Raw genomic sequence first — 22937 nt, 5'->3', positions numbered from 1 at the left:
GGGGCCCTTAAATCTAAGGTGTCTGTATTTGGAGTCCCTAGTGTGGCTTTGAGAGATCTGTGCTCCCAGAAATCATACACACAATGCTCTGTCTGGGCCCATGAGTGCAAGTTTCTGTGGAGAAAATCCACACCTTTACAGAGAAGGAAAATGACCCACTATAGATCCCACAGCCACAGAAGCCCCCCCTGCCCTGGACCTGGGACCCTCAAGCTCCCGTGCCAGCCCATGTCCTCCCTCCAGCCAGGCCATGGTGGGCCCCAGTTGATGCCCTCACCTGAGAGATCCAAAGAGTTACTGTCAGGGAAATCGAACTCTCCTGCAAAGCACAGAAGTGGTCATGAGTCAGCACGCGCGGCCCTCCGTGTACCAGAGCTATGCGTGGTACACTCTCTACCCTGGAAGGTCAAGGCCGTTCCAGGTCTGAAGGACAGAGGTGGGGTCTCTGCCAAAAGGCTGCAATGCACACAGGAGCCGCACCCCTCTCCAACACAGCGTGCCCTCCAGCATCAATCCCATTTGCTTTGTACTGCTGTGATGCTAAGGACGGCCCATGACTCAGTTCTCCCCACTGGGCCACAGGAAGTGGAAGCAGAATAGAGTCAGGGAGGTGGAAGGGCCTCCAGACTGGGAGAGGAGTACAAAAGGATGACTGGGTCTTTTCCAGAAAAAAGCAGGAATAGCAACATGGGTCCTGGGCTTGGGTTTCTTCTTGGGTCCACAAGCCTCCATCTCAGCCCCAAACCTGTCTCATCCGAGGGGGCACCCAGGACTTCATCCACGGACATTTTTTCTCCTCTCTCCTGATTATTCCACCTCCATCCTTTTCTCATGACAAAGCCCCTGAAAGCAATGAACCCTCATTTCCATTCCACTTCTAAAAACCCTATTTCCAACACATAGCTGACCTTCCAACCCCTACCCCCAGGAAGCCTCTCTTGACCTTTCATTATCCTGCCTACATGCTGCACAGCTAGGTATCTCCTGTTCTCAAGCTTGCCTTCCATTCCTACATCAAGGCCACTGAGGATGTCCGCATCTACATGGGCTCACACGTACATTCAGGGCTGTACCATGCCCATTTTCTATCCCCACCACGAGTGTGTCTCATCCTCCCAAATCAGTGCTGAGCGCCCTGAGACCAAGGGCTATGTCTTCCATGTGCCTGTGTCCCCCACCTCCTTGGATGGTTAAGGGCAGGGGGTGGGTGTGGGGGGAATCTGGTCCCTGTGGAGCCTCTCATTCCACCCCCACCCATTCCCAGCAGTCAGAACTGGGCTCCCACTGGATGGACAGATGGACAGATGATCAGCGGTCTCTCCTCTCCAAGGTTCCTCTTACCAAAGGTTTCTAGCTTCCACACTGAAACAGAGAAAGAGAGAGAACCCATAGGTGAACCAGGGAGCTAACACTAAGTCTGTTCTCACAGGGTCCTGCTGGTTTCCTCTCTCCTCCACTCCCCATGCCCAAGCTCTGCTGGGGACCCAGGGACATGAGGACTGTAGGCTATGGGTGGGCCAGACACAGGAGACTTCTACCTCTCCCTTCAGAATAGGACCCAGCGAAGGAGAGATGAGCCGAGGTGTTTGAGAGAAGGAGAGATCCGTTCCCCCCTATCTTCAGTAGCCTAGGAAGCAACAACTACAATAGTGAGCAGATTCAGCCCTGGGAGCCATGAACTAGAATAAGAAATGCCATTTTCAACTTTCTAAGCAAGTCTCACTAATCCAGGTTTGTGAACGGAGATGCTAAAGGGCCCTGCCTTAATGAGCCATTAAGAATCAGGTGTAAATAACACATTCACGGTGCAATTGTCAGAGGGAGGGGACACAGTGTGAAGGGAAGTTTTCCTTGGCATCTTAGTTCACCACTGATTCATTCTGCCTTTTTGTTGTTGTTGAAAAGCAGCCGTCTCGCCATGGCACCTGACCCAAAGCAGACGTTCAAGAGACCTCAGGTAAATGATGAATGAGAGGAGTACATGAACAAAGGAAGTGAGGAAGGCAGTTTCCACAGGAATGCAGCAGCGATGTGGCTGAGTCACCGGCTGCCACCGCACCGATGTCCCCTGTGCACACTCTACCGCTCACTCCTGCACTGCTTTGCCTCTAATTCCAAATTCACTTCCTGTCTGGCTCTGGGGCACACCCAATCCCCCAGCTGTCAGGATGGGAGAGCCAGGGGCGTCCTCCTTCTGGACTGAGGGATCTGGAGGCGGGAGGTGTGGCTGAACACCCCAGAAGGGGAAGTAACAGGGAGGGGGAGCTAAACCCTGCCGCCCTTGATCTTCGGATGGGGCCCCACACCCCAGCATACGGCCACTCTCTGCCACCTCCCACAAGCACCTGCCCCTCCAGGCAGGGTTACAGTTGCTGGCGTTCTGGAAGTAAAATAGAATGTGCCTCTGCCTCTGATAGACAGGTCAGAGGTTGGAGATAGGCAGGACTCCATAATGGAGTGGAGCTCAGAGGTTCTCCAGTTCTAGAAGGACCCTGGCCTAAGCCTTAGGCAGGCAGCCTCAGGAAGCTGAGGGTCAGGTGGCAAGGTCATGTGCATGAGCACACAAGTGACTCAGATGCCTCTCACCCCCTCAAGAGGCCCTGCCCTCCATCCTCCCCTAAACAAGGCCCCATCCCTGGGCTCAGCAGTCAGTGGACATGTTCTCAGGACATCACCTGCCTAGGGCCCAGCCCTGCCTAACTTGGTGTCCTGCTTCCCTCCACAGCCACAGGAGTGGGGTGGAGGAGCAGGGCAGGGCTCTAGGCCCTTCCCAGGGCTTGGGAGGCCTGGCTAGGAGCAACCTTCCTCAGGAGTCTACAAGGTTCCAGCTGAAAGGTGGAACTGGCCTAGAGAGCCCAGTGGACTCACACCCAAAGAAGAGATCTGCATGAATCCATCTTAGTCAGACCCCTTCCCTTGGAGATGCAGTCAGTAAAGCCTTATGCCTTTGTGAGAAGCACCACCCCCCTCTCTTGTACCTCCATTCCTACATCGTGAGTCACACAGCTCAGCCACTGCCCAACCCTAGGACTCTCAAATGGGTCTGGGGCCCCTGAATATCTCCACAGCTCATCAGTGCTCCACACCCCCAAGACCTCAAACACAGGCATGTCCCAAGCAGAGCTCTTTGTGATACCATACCTAGTTTCTAAGTGGGTATGTGAGTGTGGACATGGGGGAGTGTCTTGTGTGCAACTGCCAGAGAGCATCTCACTGTGTGTCCTTCTCTGGACACACAGCCTGGCCTTACCCACAAGGTCCCATCTCCAGGGCATTCTGGGAGCCATGTCTGTGGGCGCTTCCATGTCCCTGTGTGGACCAGGGTCTGTACTCTCATGTTCCTGCTAACATGGGAGCTCTGAAACGGGGAACATGGCTGCAGGGGGTCCCAGGTCCTGGGTACTAGTGTCCCAGGAAGGCCTAGGGCCAAGTGTGGGGTGAAGGCTAGACCAATCATGGCCTAGGGAAGCCCCAGGGGGAAACTCACTTTGGTCTGGGTTGAAGATTCGGAAGAATTCAGGGCAGCTGACCAGGACCATCTCACCCACATGGGCAGGCTTCCAACACGTGAGGTTGTCCCACATCCCAGGGCAGCCTATGGAGGAGAGAACCATAGTGAGAAGGGGCCCAGTCCCACCACACCAACCACACTCACCACACTCATGCAGGTGGGCACACACACACACCCTGGTGAGTCAGGCCCCTGCAGGGGAATGGTAACCGTTTCAGGGAGAGAAGGTGAGGCTCACTGTGTGAGGCAGGGCTCAGCCTCAACCCTGGAAGACCCCTCAAAGAGGAGCTGGGACATTTCAGAGGCTCCTGGGGTGGAGAGGGAGCTCTCACCTGATTCTCCATCTCTCACAGCCCCATGGTGCCAGGAGGACAATGGGGAAGGGAGAAGCGGGCCCATAGCAAGCCAGGGCAGGATCACCACGCACGAGATGCTGGGGGGTCCTTGGAGCACCCCACTATCTCTCCACACCAGCTCCCCTAGTCCTCCCAGCCTCCAGCATCATGATGGGGTCCAGCTTTAGCTCAGCCTCCTTGGTGGGCCCTCCCTGCCTCTAGGGGAATTCCAGGAACTGGCTGGCCTCAGGATGCTGCTCCAGGCCTGCCCCTGCCTTCCAGAGATCAGGGCTCTGAGACTTGGAGGGGGTGTGGCAAGCGGTCTGACAAGGAAGAGGGCAAAGCTGGCCAGGCAGAGGCCTGCGTGGCCAAGGCCTGGGACTGTGAAGGGACTCAAAGCCCAAAGACAGAAGAGGCCAGTGCAGTAGTGGCACAGGCCCAACTCAGACGAATGCTGAGGGCTGGAGGGGGAGCAAGGGCAGACCAAGGGGTGTTTAGGAATCACCCAGACTTGGTGCGTCGCCGGACACATGCTGCCAGGAACAAGAGAAAGATGGCAAGCTTGATGACCAGGTACTAATTTGGGGGCTCAGCGGACCCTCCTGCCCCTCTGCCCACCCTGTACCCTCTGTCTCTCTCTCCTTCCACCCCTGCCAGCCTTTCCTGGGAGGTCTGGGCAACCCCATGGCTGCTCCCTCACCTCCCTTCACGCTCCACCCCTTCCTCTGATGCTATCCCTCCTCTCCAGTGAGGTGCCTCTGGCCACCAGCTGCTCACGTCTTCACCCTCCTGATGGGTCCACCTTGCCCACCTTAACTGAACGCAGATATACCGGTGGCCACCCTACCCCCAGAGCCTCACTGCTCCCACCTTGGACAAGATCACTGGCTCATGGACTTAGGGACAGAGCTACAGAGACAACCCCGGATCCTGAGAACTGTACTCCCTGAAAATAGGCTGGATATCCCCACCATGAAAGGCCCCAAGTAATCCAAACCCAGCCTGCCCAAGACTCCACTCAGCATCTTCCACTACAGCCCTGTTTCCTGTCTCAGCCCCAGCTAGACAGACTTGAAGCCACTTCAGCCCGTCTGGCCAACTAGTCATCTTCAGACTTTAGCAAGCACCCTTAACCCACGTGATTAACTAAACCTTTCTTTGTACACCTAGAGATGATGCATTCTTTCCTAGAAGAGAACACAGCCCTTCTGCACCAGTCACCAGACCCTGCTGTATGACCTGTGGGCACCCCGATAATGTCTGCAGCTGGCTTCTGCACGCAATCAAGAAAGGTTACAGACCACTGCCCTCCCGTAACTACCCTAAACCCCTTTAAATAAATCTCTGGGCCAAGCAGTAACCTCGGAGTTGGCTTTTGGACAAGACTGCCGTCTTCCCAAGTGGCAGGTGTCCTGAATAAAGCTCGTATTGCTTTCCAATCAAAACTCATCTCTCAAGTGTTGGCTGTTCAAACAAAGGGCAGCCGAAGTTGGGTTTCGGTAACAGACTGCCCTTGCTATGTCTCCTCCTCCTTCTTGTGCCATATCCAGAGGGCCATCATGTCCGTTTGGTCTGTCTGACAAATATATGTGGACACTCGTGTCCTATTCTCCATCCCCTCAGCCCACTGAGTTAAGGGGTAAGCTACCTTTCACTGACACCGTGTTCTCCTCACTTGACACCACAAGGCTGTGACAGTGACCTTTTTGAAAGGAAGATCTGGTCAGGACATCCAGCCCACCTGCAGTTGTGCTAACCTTTCAGAGGACCTACCACCTCATGTCCTCAGCATGGCCCCCAAGGGCGCAGCCCTTGCTTCCCCCTCTGGCACACAGGGAGAGGGTGAGGCCCTGGGACGGCAGTTCCCCCAGGGAAAGGGCATGAAGTGAGAAGGGCATGAAGAAGGGAGCCCCAGGGAACCAACCACACATTTATCAGGTGGGCAGAGGAAGTGCGAGAGGTGATGTAATTCCCAAGAAGGGGAGCAAAGGTGGAGGAGGGCAACCGCCACATGGAGGGTCCGACAGCAGAGCGCAATTTCAGGAAGGGACCCACATCCTGCTGAGGGGTCTAGAAATATGGGCTTTGGAGAGGGCTTCTTTACCAGATCAAGGACAGTCAGAGGGTGACCGACAGTGTCCCACCGCCCAGAGCTGTTGTGAGGATTAATGAATTCATCCATGTAAAGCTCTCGGAGCTCCAGGCCCACTCAATGCATGTTCATTGCTGTTACTGGCATTAATGTCATTATTTCAATTAGGCGTCCCTGAGAAGCATTCCGCTGGGAGAGGCCCAGGGGAGGAGATGAAGCAGAGCCCCGCAAGGTGAGGAGAAATTCCAGTGGAGTGTCACAGAGGACGCCTGGGCAGGCACTAGGCCTGCAAGGGGGCCTACGGCAGACCTCATGGGCTCCCGGCCTGTCGGGGTCCACAACGGACTTAGCCGTGGACAAGAAGGCACCCAAAGCTTCCAAATGCAGAAAACCTGGTCTCTCAGAATCCAAACCCAGCCACTTTGGAATTCACACCCAGTAACATTGGCCTGTGGTCTCCTGGCTCTTGGGATGACCGAATTTGGGAGCTGGAAGCCCCACAGAAAATTCTGAGGGAAACAAACCAGAAAGACTAGGTCACTGGGGCCATGTGAGGGGAGCAGGGTCCCAGGTCTCACAGCAGTAGCCAGTTATTGCTGATTCCTGCCCACCCTTCACAGCAGGAAACCAGCCGGCACGTGGCTGGTTATGACATCATGTCCTTGTAAAGAGACCCAGCAGCGTATCTTTGGCTGCCATGGCCCACGCGGATCACGGAACGGCCGTGGAGCACGGCTGTGTCTGGCCCATGCCCTAGCAGCCCCAGCCAACAGATGTTCCCTTAATGTGGAACATTAGGCCCTGGCCCAGCCAGCTGCGACAGCCCAGCTGACGCTCCTGAGGTCTCAGGGCCCTTCAGATAAACAGAGCATGCTCCCGAGGGTTGAGGAGCAGGGAAAGATGCAGAGCCCCAGACAGCAATGCCATGAGGGGCAGTGGGGGCTCGAAGGTTGGAGATCGGAGGCCTAGAAGCCTGGTTGGGGAATTTGCCCTGCCCCACCTCTCACACCCATCAGGCCCCGAGCCTTTCTGCTTCCTCTGCCCTCCCATGCAACCTTCTCAAATTTGTTTCCTGCTCCTCTGTGGCCCGGGGCCTGGTTCCCCTCCAGGGACTAAGGTTGCCAGGGGCAATTCCTACAGCACCAGGGCAGGTGGAAAGACTAGAATGGAAATCCATAACTCGAGAGCCCAATCCCAGTGTCTGGGTTTAGGAAACCGCATGGTAAGAATTGGGTATTTGGTCTTAGTCCCAGCTTCCAGGCAAAGCACATAAACCTGTGGAATTTCCTGATAAAGATAAAGGGAGTGTCTTCAGTTATTCATAAGGCTCTTCCGACCACACCTGAATTTATGCTAATGAGGTGACTCTGGGGCAAAGATGGCTGGTTGCCAGCAGGTACTTTCAGCTAAACCCACCCACATGGGTGGGGAGCTAAAAATTGGGCTAATCACCAAAGGCTAAGGATTTAGGGGATCATAACTACATAACAGAACTTCCATAAAAGCCCTAAACAATGGGGTTCAAAGAGCTTCTAGGTGGATGAACACATCCACATAGTAGCAGAGAGGTGAACCCCGAACTGCACAAGGACAGAAGATCCTGTGCTCCTTCTGGACCTCACTCTACGACCCCCTTCATCTGGCTCTTCATTATATCCTTTATAATAAACTGGTGAACGTGTTTCCCTGAATTCTGGGAGCCACTACTGCAAATTATTGAAACTGAGGAGAAGGTAGGACAGGGGAACCTCCAATTTGTAGTCAAGTCAGACAGAAGCACGGATAACATGGGGACCCATGATTTGCAATTGGCATCTAAAGTGCGGGAGGGGAGAGTCTTCAGACCGAGTCTTAGCCAAAGGGTCTGTGCTAACTGCAGACAGTTAGTGTCAGAAGTGAATGAAATTGTAGGGACACCAGTCGAGTATTCACAGAAGCCTGGGAAACCCACACGTTCGATGTCAGAAATGCTGTGAGTAGAAAAATAGTTTTCCTTTAGGGGACAATGTCCCTGACCCCACTGGGAGCTCACAGCCCTCTGCCCACCCTCCTGCCCTGCATCATAGGGTTTGCAGGAGACCGAGAGGGCCACCTTGGAGCTTCCTAGGATGCTCCACCTCTCAGAGGTGGCATGGGCTCTAGCTTGTCTCCCCTCCTTGATGGGGCCTGCTCTGAATCCCCCCCAGAAACCCCTTCCAGGAAGATAAGAAGGACAGGGAAGAGCCTTGGGTTTCTCTGAGGACAGCAACTCACTTTCCTTCCGCCCCCACAGAACACATCCAGTCCTCTATCTCCATCTGTTTCAGACTCTAGTCCCAACAAAGCTTAGTGTTGTTGGGACTGGAGGATTTCAAGACGCCTTTTCTCCTTCTCCTCCCTCTCCTCCTTTTACCCTATTTTTCTCACTCTCCCTTCCCCTCCCTCTTATTCACACATTTATTCAAGAAATTCTGTGTCCATTATGAGTCCAATGCTGCAGAGCAATACAGGAGTGAAGAAATACAGCCCCGGTCTCTGCCTGTACAGCGCTTACAGCTCGGTGGTCTAGGGAAAGATCTTGCTCTTTAGGCTAAATGCTAAGAGAAGCCCTTAGATGATGAACTACCTTCCTATTGCCATTGCAACAAAGCCAACTCAGTGGCTTAAATGCCACAATGTCTCATGTTGCAGTTCTGGAGGTCAGAAGGTCTGAAACTGACCTCCTTGGGCTTAAATCCAGATGTTTGCTGGCCTGCATTTCTTCTGGAGGATCTAGCATGAATCCATTTCCTTATCTCTTCCAGATTCAAGACATTCTTTGCCAGTGGCCCCTTTCACCACCTTCAAAGCCAAGAGCACAGCGTCCTCAACTCTCTCCTTCTCTGACCCTCCTGCCTCCATCCTTCCCTTATGAGGACCCTTGTGATTACACTGGATTCACCTGAATAATCCAGGATCCTCTCCCCTTCTTAAGATCCTTAACCCAATTACACCTGCCAAGAACATTTTGCCATGTAAGGTAACACATTCTCGGGTTAGAGGGATGAGGATGGGGCCATCACTGCTTTGCCTCCCTTGGATGCGTTTCAAGACAAGCTGTCCCCTAATCCTCCTACACTGTTGGTGGGAATGCAAGTTGAGGCAGCCACTCTGGAAAACAGTATGGAGGTTCCTCAAAAAGTTGAAAATAGAGCTACCCTATGAGCCAGCAATTGCACTACTGGGTATTTACCCTAAAGATACAAATGTAAGTGATCTGAAGGGGCGCATGCACCCGAATGTGTATAGCTGCAATGTCCACAATAGCCAAACTATGGAAAGAATCTAGATGTTCATCAATGGATGAATGGATAAGGAAGATGTGGTATATATATACAATGGAATATTACACAGCCATCAAAAGAAATGAAATCTTGCCATTTGTAATGACGTGGATGGAACTAGAGGGTATTACGTTAAGCGAAGTAAGTCAATCAGAGAAAGATAATTATCATATGATCTCTCTGATATGAGGAATTTGAGAGGCAGGGTGGGGGGTTGGGGGGTTAGGGAAGGAAAAAATGAAACAAGATGGGATCGGGAGGGAGACAAACCATAAGAGACTCTTAATCTCATGAAACAAACAGGATTGTTGGGGGGTGGGGGGTAGGGATAGGGTGGTTGGGTTATAGATATTAGGGAGGGTATGTGATATGGTGAGTGCTGTGAATTGTGTAAGTCTGACGATTCACAGACCTGTATCCCCGGGGCAAAAAATACATTATATGTTAATAAAAATAATTAAAAAAAAAAAAAGACCAGGAGTCCCCTGATCTGATTCCATAGGAATTCCATAGGAATCAGATCACGTGTGGGAAGGTAGAACATTTCAAGAACAGTCAATCAAACACGGAGACCTATCTGTTAGGATAGGGCAGAAGTGCAGGGGAGGGTCTGGATTTGGAGCCGGGACAGCCAGGAAGGAAAGTTATGTCATGTAGGGAGGTCTGGAGGCAGGACTGAAGGGCCCTGTGACAAACCAGCTGTGGCCGGCAAGCCTGCCCGCAACTGTTGGGGGCTCACCGATATCACATGACTGAGTTCACACAAAGGTAAGTGGAGGTTATGGACTGCTCTCAGAGGCATCCCTCACAGGCTCCATGTCCCTTCTCTCCCTCTCCCCTCTCCGCAGCATCCTTGGAGGCGCCAGGTTGAGGCTGGCAGCGTTCTAAGATGGGAGGAACCCGGGGCTCTGAATGATGGTGCAGAGTCAAGCTCTGAGTCCCGCGTCTGCCAACCACACCGCCCTGTGACCCGCATAAGCAATGAAGGCTACCTGACTGATGCAGTGAAAGGGAGGCGGGTACGAGAGATGGCACCTGGGTTTCTGGCTTGAAATGTCGGTATGGCTGGAAGGGTCAGCCATTCCCCACAGTGGAAAGAACCTGATTGAGAAAGCAAATGGTGGTGGGCACGAGGCAGGCTGGAGCTCAAGGGTTTCGTCTGGAGAGTGTTCAGTTTGAGATGGTGCCAAGAGTCAAGTGGAGGTGGATTTCCCACAGGCAGTTAGATGAAAGTCCGGAGTGCAGATGGGGAGTGGGAAGCTGGGGCAGGAGAACAGGAGTGGTCAGCACAGGGAACAAGGAGTGCCCAGCACAGGGAGGGATGCTAGGTAGAGTCACGGATCTGGACAATGGGTCTAGTGAGAGGGTGTGTGGCAAAGAGAAGAGAAGAGGATACGGCTTGTTTCTGACAGAAGGAATGCAGCATCAGAAGAGGGGCGGCAAAGAAGGCTGAGGATGGGTGGCCGGAAACTGGGGACACTCAGGCCAGGTTAGCAACACAGCAGACAGGAAAGCATGCTTCAAGGAATACATGGTCAAATACATCAGTCGCTGTTCCCCTCCTCTCTGCGAGTCAAGAATCAGAATGGCCTCTCTCCCCTGGGAGATCTCTCTGCTTGGACATCCCCAAGCACCTCTCCTCTAGTTCCCCAGTTCTACATGAGGCCCGTCTCTGCCCTCCTGGCTCAGTCTGTTCCCCAGCCCCCCCAACCCCCCACCCCCCGAAAACCTGAAAGGCTCTGTGGAACCTGGTCCAAGGAATCCAGGTGCTTCAGGGATCCTGCTCGGGGCAGAGCGCCGTGCACACTCGGCATTGGGCGGCGGGGGGGGGGGTGGTGGTGGTGGCTGCTGCTCATACCAAGACACTAAGACACAAAGCAGCCAAGGAGATGCAGTGCCTTGTGACAGCAGGAGGGGAAAAGACCATTTGGGCACACTGAACAGTGAGAGAATACAAGGACCATTAGCCTCGACTGGAACAAAATAAGGAGCTAATCGTAGGTTGTCATGGTGATGATTTTGTCCAGTTCTACACAGTGTTCAAAACCCATGAGACCAGGGGCACCAAAGGGACTCAGACAAAGACGCAGTCCTCCCTTTGAGGATGCTCGGGTAGTGTTAGAACAAGACCCTCATTTTAGCACAATTCAAGGGAAAAAAAAAAAAAAAGATTCCATTTACTGTAATTGACTTTCCAGCCAATATTTCTGATCCATAAAATGGGAACCAGCTGTGGGCTCGGTGCTGGGTGATGGGGAGGTTGTTGGGGAAGGAAGAAAATGCAGTCCTCCCCTCTGGAAGTCAGCGGGCCTCAGAGCAGGGACCCCGAAACCAGGAACGCCACAGGGAACTTGCCAGAGGTGCAGCTGTTCAGGCCCCACCAGACCCACTGAGTCAGGAACTCTGGGGCTGGGTCCAGGAATTCTGCATTTTAACAGCCTTCCAGGAGGTTCTGAGGCAGGCTGGGGTCTGAGAACTACGGGGCTAAAGGAAAACCAGTTCGAACAGAAATGGAACCTTTTGTCGGAAGCGAGGGTCCCCATGGACCCTCTCCCCATCCCATGTTGAATGCCTCTTCCGTCTCAGAGCAGCTGGGAGATGTGGTCAAGAAGGGCTGGGGAGCCTGGGCCCGGCCCTCCTCCAGGCCTCTCCTGTGTGGTGAGAGTGGAGGTGGGAGCTGGGGCGAAGCACTCGGCACCCCCGGACAGGCCTCATAGGCCGGGGCAGAATAGCAACGAGCAGGCGTCCTCATCTTCCTGCCCAATCTCCCTCCTACCCCAGCCAAAGCCACCGCAGGCCTCTTTCATCTTCTCCAGAATAGGGGGACCCCCAAGGAGACCACACCCAAGCAGCCCCACTGAAATGCGGGGAAGACCTCCAGGCTGATGGAAGCCCGCAGCCCCGCAAAGCGGAGGTGCTGACGGGACCCACCTCGCACAGGCAGGCCCCTCGGGCTGAGCACAGGGAACAAAGCGGGCCGTGCCTGTGACTTGTGGGCCCGGCACCTCTTCAGAGTGGAGATCCCGTTCCCACGCACAGGACTCCTTTCTCCTCTCTGGGCACAAGAGCACCGCCACACAAAAGCACCCCCTGGCTGGGATGGCAGACCTGGGTCCCGTCCCAGAGCTGGCTCTGGCACTCCATGTGACTGAGCCAGGGACAGCCACCTCCAGCCTCAACCTCTCTCTGGGTCACATGACAGAGCTGGACTCGGTGTTGTCTCAAGTCCCATTTAGCATTCAGGGGCTTGGGATGAGGTTCAAAACCGCCAATCAGGTCGCCTCAGTAACGGTCCCGAGAAACATCTTTAAAACACACCCAGGATGTTGTGAACAAACCCCGCAGTCAGCAAGCCTGCTTTCACTCTGCCGGCCTCACCTGGCATTTGTACCCTCTTCAGCTGGCTGCCGAGCGCTGGCCCCACTCCCCACCCTCATCCGGCATCTCTCTGCCCCTTGGCTTCCACCCCGAAGGCCACTCTGGCCATTACCATCCCATGTTCTCTTTGGGGTGTTCCAGTGACAGACAAGAGTTGGGGAGGAAACAGTTACCTTCCTGGGAGCCCTCCCCCCGCAGCCTGCCCTTGCCACAGACACTGTAGCGTGGACACAACTCAACCCGGCAGATCGGTGGCCCCATTCCAATGCACTTGCTTCACTGGATTTAAAAGATTATAGGAAATATACGAAATACATAGAAATACATTTTTCAAATACAGCAAAGCATGACTGTGAGTTCATAACTCATGGTTACTAGAGCAAGAAGAGAGTTTTCCTTTTTTCTCTTTCAAGTGCACTTCAGAGGCATCAGTCGACCTCTGGCCAGAGTTCCATGTGGTGCATGTGCTTAGGGGCAGAAGGGGCAGGAGAGGGACAAAGAAGGGGTGCAGGGGGAGGGCTGGTCTCCCAGGTCACCCCAGTGCAGACCGGCAACACCATGCCAGGCGCCAATTCTCCGTGACATTCATGTTTGACTCTTGGCTAGGAACGAGCCCCCAGCCTGGCTTACCTGAACGCGGGGGATTGCTCTCTTGTCCAAGATGGCACGAGCATCAGTGGCTGCTGTCCTCTGGCCACAACAATGGCTCTCTAACTTGGATATACTTTAGAATCATCTGAAGGCTTTTACCACAGACCTCCCCACCAAATGCTGATTGCATTCGTCTGGGAAGGGCCTGGCTATCAGCATCTTTAAGTGCTCCTGGGGGTTCTAAGACGCCTCGCAGAGCAAGGAGATCGACTCTTGCCTGGATTTCACAAGCAGGTTTAATACGAAGCCAAGAAGCCTGGCTCGACGGCAATGACAAGGACGCCCCCAAGGACCTGAGGCTCGTATGGAGCATGTGGGGAAAACAAAGGCCCTAGCAAACTCTACCCTGTCTGACAGCAAGATCAGTGCTCCCCCAGAACTTGGCAATGGAAAGATGACCAGAGGCCGCCTCCTCTGAGACCCACAAGGGGTTCTTCTAACCTCAGCTTGTACAGAAAAGCCCCTGGTGACCACTGGACACTCCCAGGACTCCTGCCTGCCCAGCCCTGCCTCCTTCCACAGCACTGGAGCTGAAGCCTCACACCCTTAGAAACACAGATGCCCTTTAGCCTTTCCAAGGCCAAGTGAAGTGCAGGCTTCTAGGGGGTGCACTGAAGCCCCCCCCCCGGCTCCTACTTATCTCTCCAGCCTCATTGCAACTTCCTCTGCCAAGTGATATTTCACTGCACAAGGGGGAAGGCTCAGTGGATGGTCTCGCTCTGCTCCTCCTCTGAGCCACAGTGCAGTGGTCAGCAGCAAGGGCTACAGAACCACCAAACGCATGTCCCAGCTCCTCCCTCCCTGGCTGTGTGACTTACCAGGTAACGGGCTCGCAACCCGATTTCTGTGAGTCTGAGAAGCAGCAGCTATAAAATGGAAGGGAAAACTCTGCCCAGCCCATGGGTGGCTGAGGTTTCATGAGCCACCCTGGGCAGCTCCGTGGACGGGAAGATTCAGAAACTGTCCATAGCGAGCTGCTACAATCCCCGTCCTCCATACTCACGGCTCCCTTCCTCCCTCTATCAGGTCGTCTCCCACCTGGAGCTCTTGCTCCCCTTCCCATGCTTCTCCATCTGCCCTCTGCAGCCTGGATCTGGTTCCCAGCCCCTCCTCGAGTCTTCCAGAAAGCCCTTCCAGATTGTCCCAAACTGCAGTTTCCTGCAGAGAACTCCACAGTTCCCCAGAGCTCTGATCTAATGGAAGACGGAGACCCTAGAGGCACTCCACGCCCTAACACGACGACTCTCAGTTACTCTAACATCTTCGCTGAGTACTTAGCAAATGCCACATAACACCCTTAGCCTTTCCCACGACTGGAATTTAATGCAATAATCCTACACGGTAGATATTATTTTTTAATCCTCCATTTTGCAGACAGAATAAATGAAGGGGTTAAGTGCCCTTTGCAAGGCCATATAGCAGGTGAGGGGGGCTAGGGGCTCAGTGTCTCATATCCTTCTTCCAAGGCAGTGGATCCCAGAAGTTGAGGGTACAGAGTACCCGAATACAAGTTTCAACTCTGCATATCATTTAACTGTCTCTAAGCAGGGGGCATAACCTCTGCGGGCAGCAGTTTCCTCATCTACAAAATAGGGGTGATAATAGACCCCACACCTAAGGAGCTGCAGTGGGAGAGGGAGAAAAAAGCACTAGCACAGTGCCTGGCACATGGTAAGTCTATATAAATATTGACTATTAATATGATCCATCTCACCCGCTTAATTAATAGAGCAGGTTCTGAGGCACAGAGAAAGAAAGGGCCATGGAGGTGGCAATCCAGCTAAGCCCTCAGTCTCCTCTTCGTTTCCACCTGCTGGTTGCCTTTTGGCTGTGCTTTGTCCTACAGAGGTAACGTCTCAGCTTTGTCCTATAGAGCCCCACCCTATGACTCAGAGTAGGAGGATAGGAAGAGGTAGGAGAACCTCTCTTTAGGCAGACCGTGGAGGGTGTAGACTCCTCTCTCCTCTGGGCACTCACAGAGTTAGAGGAAAGCTTGCTTCCAGAAGATCCCTCCATACCCTGCCTCTTGCATGCCTGGCCTGAATGCCCCTTCTTCCTTGAAGCCCTCCCTGATTCCATCACGTCCACTCACCCTACCCAGCACAAAGTACTTTCTCCTTCCACTGAATTCCCACAGCATCAGCTCCACCTCTGCCAACTGGCATGACCTCTCTGAAGTAGCCAGGGTGAGCAGGGTGTAAACCTCTGTCTCTACAGTCCCCTGCCTGTGGCCTTGCCCTATTCTACCCAGGCCAGACACTAAGATCCCAACTTGTCGTGTGAGTGAGTGAGCAAATGAGTGGGTGAGTGAATGAATGAGAGTGACTGAGAGTGCATGAATGGGTAAGTGGCTGAGTGAATGAGTGGGTAAGTGGATCAGTGACTGAGTGAGTGAATAAGTAAATGAGTGAATGGGTGAGTGAATGAATGAATGCGTGAGTGAATGAATGAATAAATGGGTGAATGAATGAATGAGTGAGTGAATGAATGAATGAGTGAGTGAGTGAGTGAATGAATGAATGGGTGAATGAATGAGTATGTCAGTAGATGAGTGGATTTGTTCCATAGGCCTGGGGTCCCTCACCCAAATCCAGGTCTGAGGGGGACTTGTGGTCAGCCTTGACTCACAGGGCCCCTGGGACCCTCAGCCAGACCCTCTTGATAGCCCACCCCAACCCACCGTAATTCAGGGCTCCAGACACAGGGAGGTACTCTTTCCCCTCCCCACCTCTTACTGCTGGGGTTCCCTCAGCCTAGAATGTTCTCCCTGCTCGTCTATCTTTCAGCTCTCATCCTTCAGCCAGCAAGTGCCTGCTTATACCTAAGCTTCGCTCAGGGGTTTCAACCTAGCTTCTCATTGGAATGGCCTGGGGAGACTTAAAAGATCCTGACTACAACGGACCACAGTGCTGATTTAATGGGTTTGGACTGTGGCTTCAGCAGATTTTTCTAAAAGCTCCTGGTGATTCTAATGCGCAGCCAGGTTCTCAAATCCTTGGTTTGAGAACCAAGGATCTGGTTTAAATACCACCTTTTCTGTGAATCCTTGCCCACCTTCCCCAAAGAGAACTCCTTTCTTCCTCTTCTGAGCATTACCTGCTAGTGAGGACCCCCTCCCACCTCGCACTGTCCTGCCCCCTCCTGGGAGGGTGTCCAACCTTACATCCATCTCGCTCATGCCTCTGAGAGGACACCCTTGTGGCCAGGCCCTTGTGTCCTCTCCCACCCCAGGGCTCCCCAAACTGCTGTGCAATTAACCCACACGCGGCTCCCCAAGTCTGGTCCCCACCCCACCTCTACCCTTCCTTTCTGGACGCTTCTCACTACACCACCCCAAGTGTATCTGAGACCCATGATGAAGGCGCCACGGCCCTGGGCTGGGAGGCAGGACACCTCAACCTGCCACTCACTCCAACCCCTGTGTGGCCTAACGAGTCACTGCTACCCAGGCTCCCCTCTTCCCATCCCCTCGACTAGAGGTTTGGACCAGGTACCCTTTTGGTCTCCTGCCACTGTGTGCCCATCTGGGCCCCCTGCTTCAGCTTCCCTGGGTGGTGGGACCTAGAATCCACTTTCGGCCTCGGTTAAGATCGAACCAGAACTCGGCCCAAAGGGAGAGGCGGGCGTGACCGGGAGCTTCATTACCAGTTAATGCTCACTGACTGTACGGGGAGCTCAGCCCGCAGGGACCATTACATTTAACTGGGCTGCTGATTAATCAAGTACTTAAACAGATGGTGCTCAGAAGAGCTCCTCAGAAATGGGGAGGATCCAGAGGGAAAAGTCAAGCCCTCCAGTCAGGGAAGGGAGCCCCACCCTCCAGCAACTCAGGCACAGGTGAGGTTGGCAAGGCCACGAGGGAGGCCCCGGCCCCAACTCTGCAAGCTCCCACACACCCCACTCTGTGGGCCTGAGCAGCCCATCTGCCCAGCGAGGAGTCTGCAGGAGAGGCCTTACACAGACCTCTGGTTCTCAGCCAGGGTCCCTGCCATGTCCTTGGGACACTTGGAAAAGGTGTGGAGGATTTGAGGTCATCAATGGGATTGGGGATGTTCTGGGCATCTAATAGGGAGAGCTATGATTGCTAAGTGTGCTGCCGTGCATGGCCCCATCCAGCTCCAGGAAGCAGTATCCTCCCCTCTCCGAGTGCTAACAGCAGCCCCAGGAGAACATTTCACCCAGCGGGCTTAGGAATGGGGTCCCTGCTGCAGCCTTGTTCTCTGGCTTCTGGTGGAGTGAGCATAGGAAGAGGGAAATGACCCCGCAGTGCCTGCCCTGGGTTAACCAGGTGCTCTCCAACTCAGCCACTGGCGACAGCTGTGTCCCTGTTGCCACCAGGCCCAGGCTGCTTGCTAACAAGCTCTCTAATAGCCACTCCCGCCCAGACCCCAGGGGATCAGAGGCGGCCATGTCCAGCCACCCAGAACAGCCTCCTCCAGAATGAGGCATCCGGGGTAGGAGGTCCCAAGGAGGGCAACCCCAAGGTCACTGCAGATCCAGGACTCCATCACCCTGCAGGGTTTCCAGAAGGACCCAGGTACTTGTACCCTCCACCACTCTCTACAAAATGGTCAGAGGCCCAGATGCCAGTTTCAAAAGCCTGGCCAGGCTGTGCTGGGAACTCGTTGACCTCCTCAGCACCCCACTCACCTGGGGAGGAGTCATTCAAGCCCATCAGGTCGTTCGCCCTCTGGATCTTCTCCAGGCACATGGCTTGCTCCTTCTTGAAGATGCAGTCAGAGTGCATGGTGGTGGCCTGCGAGGGACACACGGGACACATGGGATGGATGGGAGGAGCAGGCAGGAGGTTCACAGACAAACCCTGCTACCTAAGCCCCGGAGTGATGTGGGGTATGAGGGTGGGGCAGAAGCAGAAGAGGATAGTGCCAGAGAGATTTCGGGGCCAGCAGAGGCCCCAAATATCATGAGGGCTCTTCTCCTTCACCAATTCAATGTGTGGCCATTGGTGGCTTCCAGCCTTCCTTGGGTCTCAGTTTCCATGTGTTATAATAATATTAGCAAACATACATGCAGCACTGTCCTGTGCGTGTGCATTATTCTGTCTTATACACACACACACACACACACACATATATATATATATATACATAGCTCAGGAGCTCTACAAAGTAGGTGCTTCTCATCATTCTCCATTCAACAGATGTGAACCCTAAGCACAGAGATGTTAGGTAACTTTCTCAAGGTCACTTAGCTTAGCAGACTGTGCAGTGAGGATCAGAACCTAGGCAGTCTGGCTCTAGAGACCAGGGGACTAGCACTGTACTTCGGGGGAGCAAGCAGGGGTGGGAGAGAGAAGGGGCTGAGAGAACTCATCTTCTCTCCCCTCTGGGGGCTCAGGAGGCATGCACCCCCAGGGGCTGTGGGCAGAGGAGCACTGGTTGCATTCAGCGGGACCAACAAGCTGCTCTCATTCCCTCCTGCCCCTATTTTACAGAAGTGGAAACCAAGACTCAGAAAAATCACATGTTCCTGTCCAAGGTCCCACAGCTGGTTAGTGGTGGGCACTGGATTTAAGCGTAGGACCAAGTAATTTCAAAGTCCACGAGAGCTGTGTTCTCGTGCTGGGGCAGGGACGGTTCCTTGAGGGGACGTCTGTAAGCATGCCTGGAGGGGAGAGTCCTGGGCCCTTACCATAGGCAGCAGGAGGAAAGCAGCCAGGGAGGCCTGCAAGATGCTGGCCATGATGCTTCTCAGTCCGGACGGAGACTCAGGCCAGCTATGCTTGCCTCCCGCTCAGAGCAGCCGCTCGCCAGCCCCACGGTGTCTATGGGCTGGAGAGAAAGGAAGGCATGAGTCCTGTGGGTCCCCTGGCAGGGACAGGTCTTCCTCCTGACACCCCCGCTTATCTACAGCAAGGCTCTCAGCCTATCAGGGTAAGCCCCCTCCCTGCCTTGGTCTATGCGTTCCTTACTCCTCTAGCAAACAAATATCCACTGAACACCTACGCAGCGCTCGGCACTGGGGATACAATGCAGGGCACAGGGGCTCAGGCCCCCATCAGGCCACCAGAAGGGTCTGCATGGCTTTCTTCTCTGTAGCAGACAACGGTCTCCCCCAGCTCCCTCCACTGTGACAGAGTTTTCGCCAGCATGCCCACCTAGAGAGGACCTTACTCGCTCCTTCCCACTTGCAGGTGCGGGCTTTTGACACAGGCCCCACCTATGGAATACGGGGGGGGGGGACAGGTGCCACCTGCAGCACCCGTTCTCCACTTCTGCTCTTTCGCCCTGCCTGAATGCCAGAGCCAACCCCTGGGCCGTGGGAAGCCCCACACTGAGAGGAATGGGATCACCGCGAGTGCCCCACCAGCCTGGGAGACCTCCCTAGCTCCCGACTGCTACGTGAGAATGAACTGCTCCTTGACTCCCGTGCCCACCACAGAGCATCGCTTCATTCCAGCTGCCGGGCCAGGGCTGCTTAGACGTAACCTCCTTTCACCCCGCCTCGGCCCACTGGGCCTCCAGGAGAAAGCAGTGGTTGCTGAAGAGCATGCTCCAAGGAGGGCAGGTCCCTGAGGACGGGGGCTGCCGGTGGGGACCGGACAGGGGACCGGAGTCCAGCGGGGAGGGTGTGGGGGCCCTGGCACATTCTCGAGGGGGAGAGTCTGGTCTGCTTCTAAAATCGATGGTTAGCACACATTCCCTTCACCCCAGCAATTCCGCATCTGAGTATTTACCGAGAAATACTTGCACTTGTCCAAAAAAAAAAAAGCACGTGCAACGGCAGTCACTGCAGCGTCACTTAAAATAGCATCCACAGCAGAAGAGGAAGCAACCCAGCATCCATCAAGCAGACCCTGTTAACAGGCCCCAGCAGCCATGCAAGGGAACACCACACAGTCATTTAAAAATTATTATTCCCATTCCTATTAAATCATTATTAAAAGGATTCAGTTGGCCGGGGTCAGAGCCCCCACCACAGGTGCCTGGGCTCAGAGACCCATGGCGGGGGGTGAGCCCCAGCCATTAGTCTCCATATACCACTCCCCACTCCCTGCGCAGAGCTGCCGTGATCCTCATTCCTTTTGTGCCCTTGGCTCTTTGCCACCCGTGTGTCCTCCCTCCCTCTCCCCTAGCTTCTCTAACCTCACTTTGGTGACCAGCAAGTATCCAAAAAGGAGAAAGCAAACAAGCCGCAGGATAGCTCCACCAAAGGGGGACCCTGTCTTACCCACCTGTTGCTCTACTCCTCAGGGCCCACCCAGAGATGCTGAGGAAGGCCTTGGGTGTCCCCAAGAAATGCTCTGAGAAGCCCAGGGGTCCCTGAGGATGCTGATGCAGGCTTTCCCCTGCGGGTCAGGAAGGATGGGCAGGCTGGGGGAGCTCTGGCCCCAGGATCCCGGCACCCCGAGGCACCAACTGTGCCAGACTCTTAGGCCTGGGTTTCTATACAGGACTCTCCACAACTCTACTGGTCACGGGCTGCTTCTGGCATGACCAGGCAATGCTGGTCCCCAGGGGGCTCGGTCAACCCCACTCTCCCTGAGGAGCCTAAAGCCCTGTGTGCTGATTCCGGAGCTGACCCTCTGACCCACCAGGCTGGGGCAGAGGAATGCCCAGTCCCCTGCCCACAGCAGAACCTGCAGGCTGTCTCTCTAGGCCAACGGAGGGCTTAGAGAAGCCACTGCAAGGCATCGAAAGCCTGAGATCCGCAGCTGACTCCTCCCCACCTGGGACAGTATCAGGCCAAAGGCCGGTGAGATGTGAAGTCAGGTGGGCCCCCACCCACAACCATGCCGGGTGGCTCTGGAACCTCCGTCAGCCCATCTGGCAGGGCCACCAGCAGCCTCAGCCTGCAGGCGACGCCTGGGCTCCGGCCCCTGCACCCAGCCGCAGTCTAGACCCTCGACTTGTGTGGGTCTCAGCTGTCTTAGCCAGAAGGAAGGTGACTCCTCCTCTTAGCTCCCTCCTGGCCAGCAGGGCCCAAACAAGAGCCGGAGAAGGAAAAGGGGTACATAGCCTGTGTCACCAAGTGGACACAGCGCTCCTTCCTCAGGGGCCACCTCTCTTGTGCTCCCAGCAAGGTGCCACCAGAAATAGAGCCAGTGGCTGTCTCTGTCCCTTGGGGGAGACCTCTGCCCTGGGGCACAGAGCAAGGTTCCTGGAGAGGACATGTGGCAAGAGCACTCAGCCATGAAATCGGGCCTCCCTGCTCTCAGCAACACCCTGAGATGGCAATGGCACTCCCTGCCTCTTTCAGGACGGGGACCCCACAAATGGAGACTTGCTGCCCCCTCTCTGGCCCCTCTTAGCCCACACTCCGCCCGGACCACCCATCAGAACCACTGAGGAGCATTTAAATATACCCCCGCCCAACTGAACCACTGCCTCTGGGGCGGGGGCCCGGATATCAATGCTGGTTTTGGCTCTCCAGGTAACTCTCACGGAGAGTAGGATTTTAAAATCCCCGTTTTGACCTTTATTAGAACTCAGAGAGCTGGCCTGGGAGAGCAAGCAGCTTCCATGCCTCTGGTTGCTCTAGAGGCAAGTGGGGGCACCAAGCAGGCAGAGAATGAATCTGTGTTTGAGAGCTGGCTGATTTCTGATTATCTCCTCTCTCTCTCTCTCTCTCTCTCTCTCTCTCTCACACACACACACACACACGCACACACACAAATACATAGAAACAGGTCCACAGAGAAGAGCACAAACATTCGTCAACCCCACAGAGTCAAAGAGAGACATTTATCCCCAGGGGGCATCAGTGCCCTGCCAGGCATGGAATACACAAAGGTAGAGACCCCTTCAGGGGCCGACAGACAACTCCGCACACACTCACACACACGGCCCTTCGCGGAAGCACAGACGCACACACAAAACACAGAATAAAGACACGTACAGATGCAATCAGACGGCAGTGCCGGGATTCACCTGTGTTCGTCCGATCCCCGATCTATGTAGTAACACACAGCCGAAGCGGCAAAGGCATTCAGACACACAGAGGCAATGAAATACGTCTGGACTCAGGCCCGGGCGCATACACACACACATACGCACATACCCACGCGAGCACGCACACGCTCACGCACTGGCACGGGAACGCCAGACTCGCGGGATGCCCCTGCCTGCTCCCAGCAGGCCCGCTGCTCTGATGAAAAACAAGCCAAAACAGAGGCCCCCGCCGGACCATCCCCCAGCTCTGCTTTGTCACTAGGCTGCCTGGGCCAAGAGGGGAAGCAGCCCAGTGATGCAGGGTGGAGGGGCTGGGGTAGGCTCAGCTCAGGGTCTCATCTGGAGCTAGACCCGGGCTCCCCATGTCCACTGTTGCCCTCTTTCTTTTTTTTTTTTTTTAATTAAGATATAATTGACATAAAACGTTATCTTAGTTCCAGGCACACAATGTAAGGATTTGGCATTTGTATATATTATCACCACAATAAGTTAACATCGTCCCCACACGGTAATGTGATTATCAACATGAGAACTCTTAAGATCTAGCCCACTGGACTCACCCGTGAGAGAGCGCGTGGGAGCTCTGGGGCCTTGATCTTTCCACACCCCCACCCTAGCTGGGGACCTCGGGGGTCACCTTCTCTAGCTTCTCCAAGACGATAGTCTCCTCAGCCCCTTCTGGCACTTCTGCCCGCCCCGCTGTCCATGCTCTGACACCTCCCGGCCCCATCCTAGTTGGACAGCGCTCAGAGTTTA

General features: G+C 54.5%; 1 protein-coding gene across 5 annotated transcripts in view; it reads right to left on the bottom strand.

The window, feature by feature from the left end:
• ADCYAP1R1 (ADCYAP receptor type I) overlaps positions 1-19030 on the bottom strand; it is a 46843-nt gene extending 27813 nt beyond the window's left edge. For all 5 annotated transcript variants that reach the window (XM_044246321.1, XM_044246323.1, XM_044246322.1 and 2 more), the window contains exons 1-5: positions 18922-19030; positions 17920-18025; positions 3488-3595; positions 1342-1362; positions 278-319 (exon numbers count right to left, since the gene is read on the bottom strand). In XM_044246321.1, the coding sequence (XP_044102256.1) occupies positions 278-319; positions 1342-1362; positions 3488-3595; positions 17920-18025; positions 18922-18972 (328 nt within the window). In that variant the 5' untranslated portion in view covers positions 18973-19030. The remainder of the gene's footprint in view (positions 1-277; positions 320-1341; positions 1363-3487; positions 3596-17919; positions 18026-18921) is intronic.
• Between the last annotated feature and the right edge of the window lie 3907 nt (positions 19031-22937).

Source organism: Neovison vison, chromosome 4, assembly GCF_020171115.1.
Source record: "Neovison vison isolate M4711 chromosome 4, ASM_NN_V1, whole genome shotgun sequence".
Taxonomy (NCBI): Eukaryota; Metazoa; Chordata; class Mammalia; order Carnivora; family Mustelidae; genus Neogale; species Neogale vison.
This window is presented reverse-complemented; position numbering and strand designations above follow the sequence as displayed.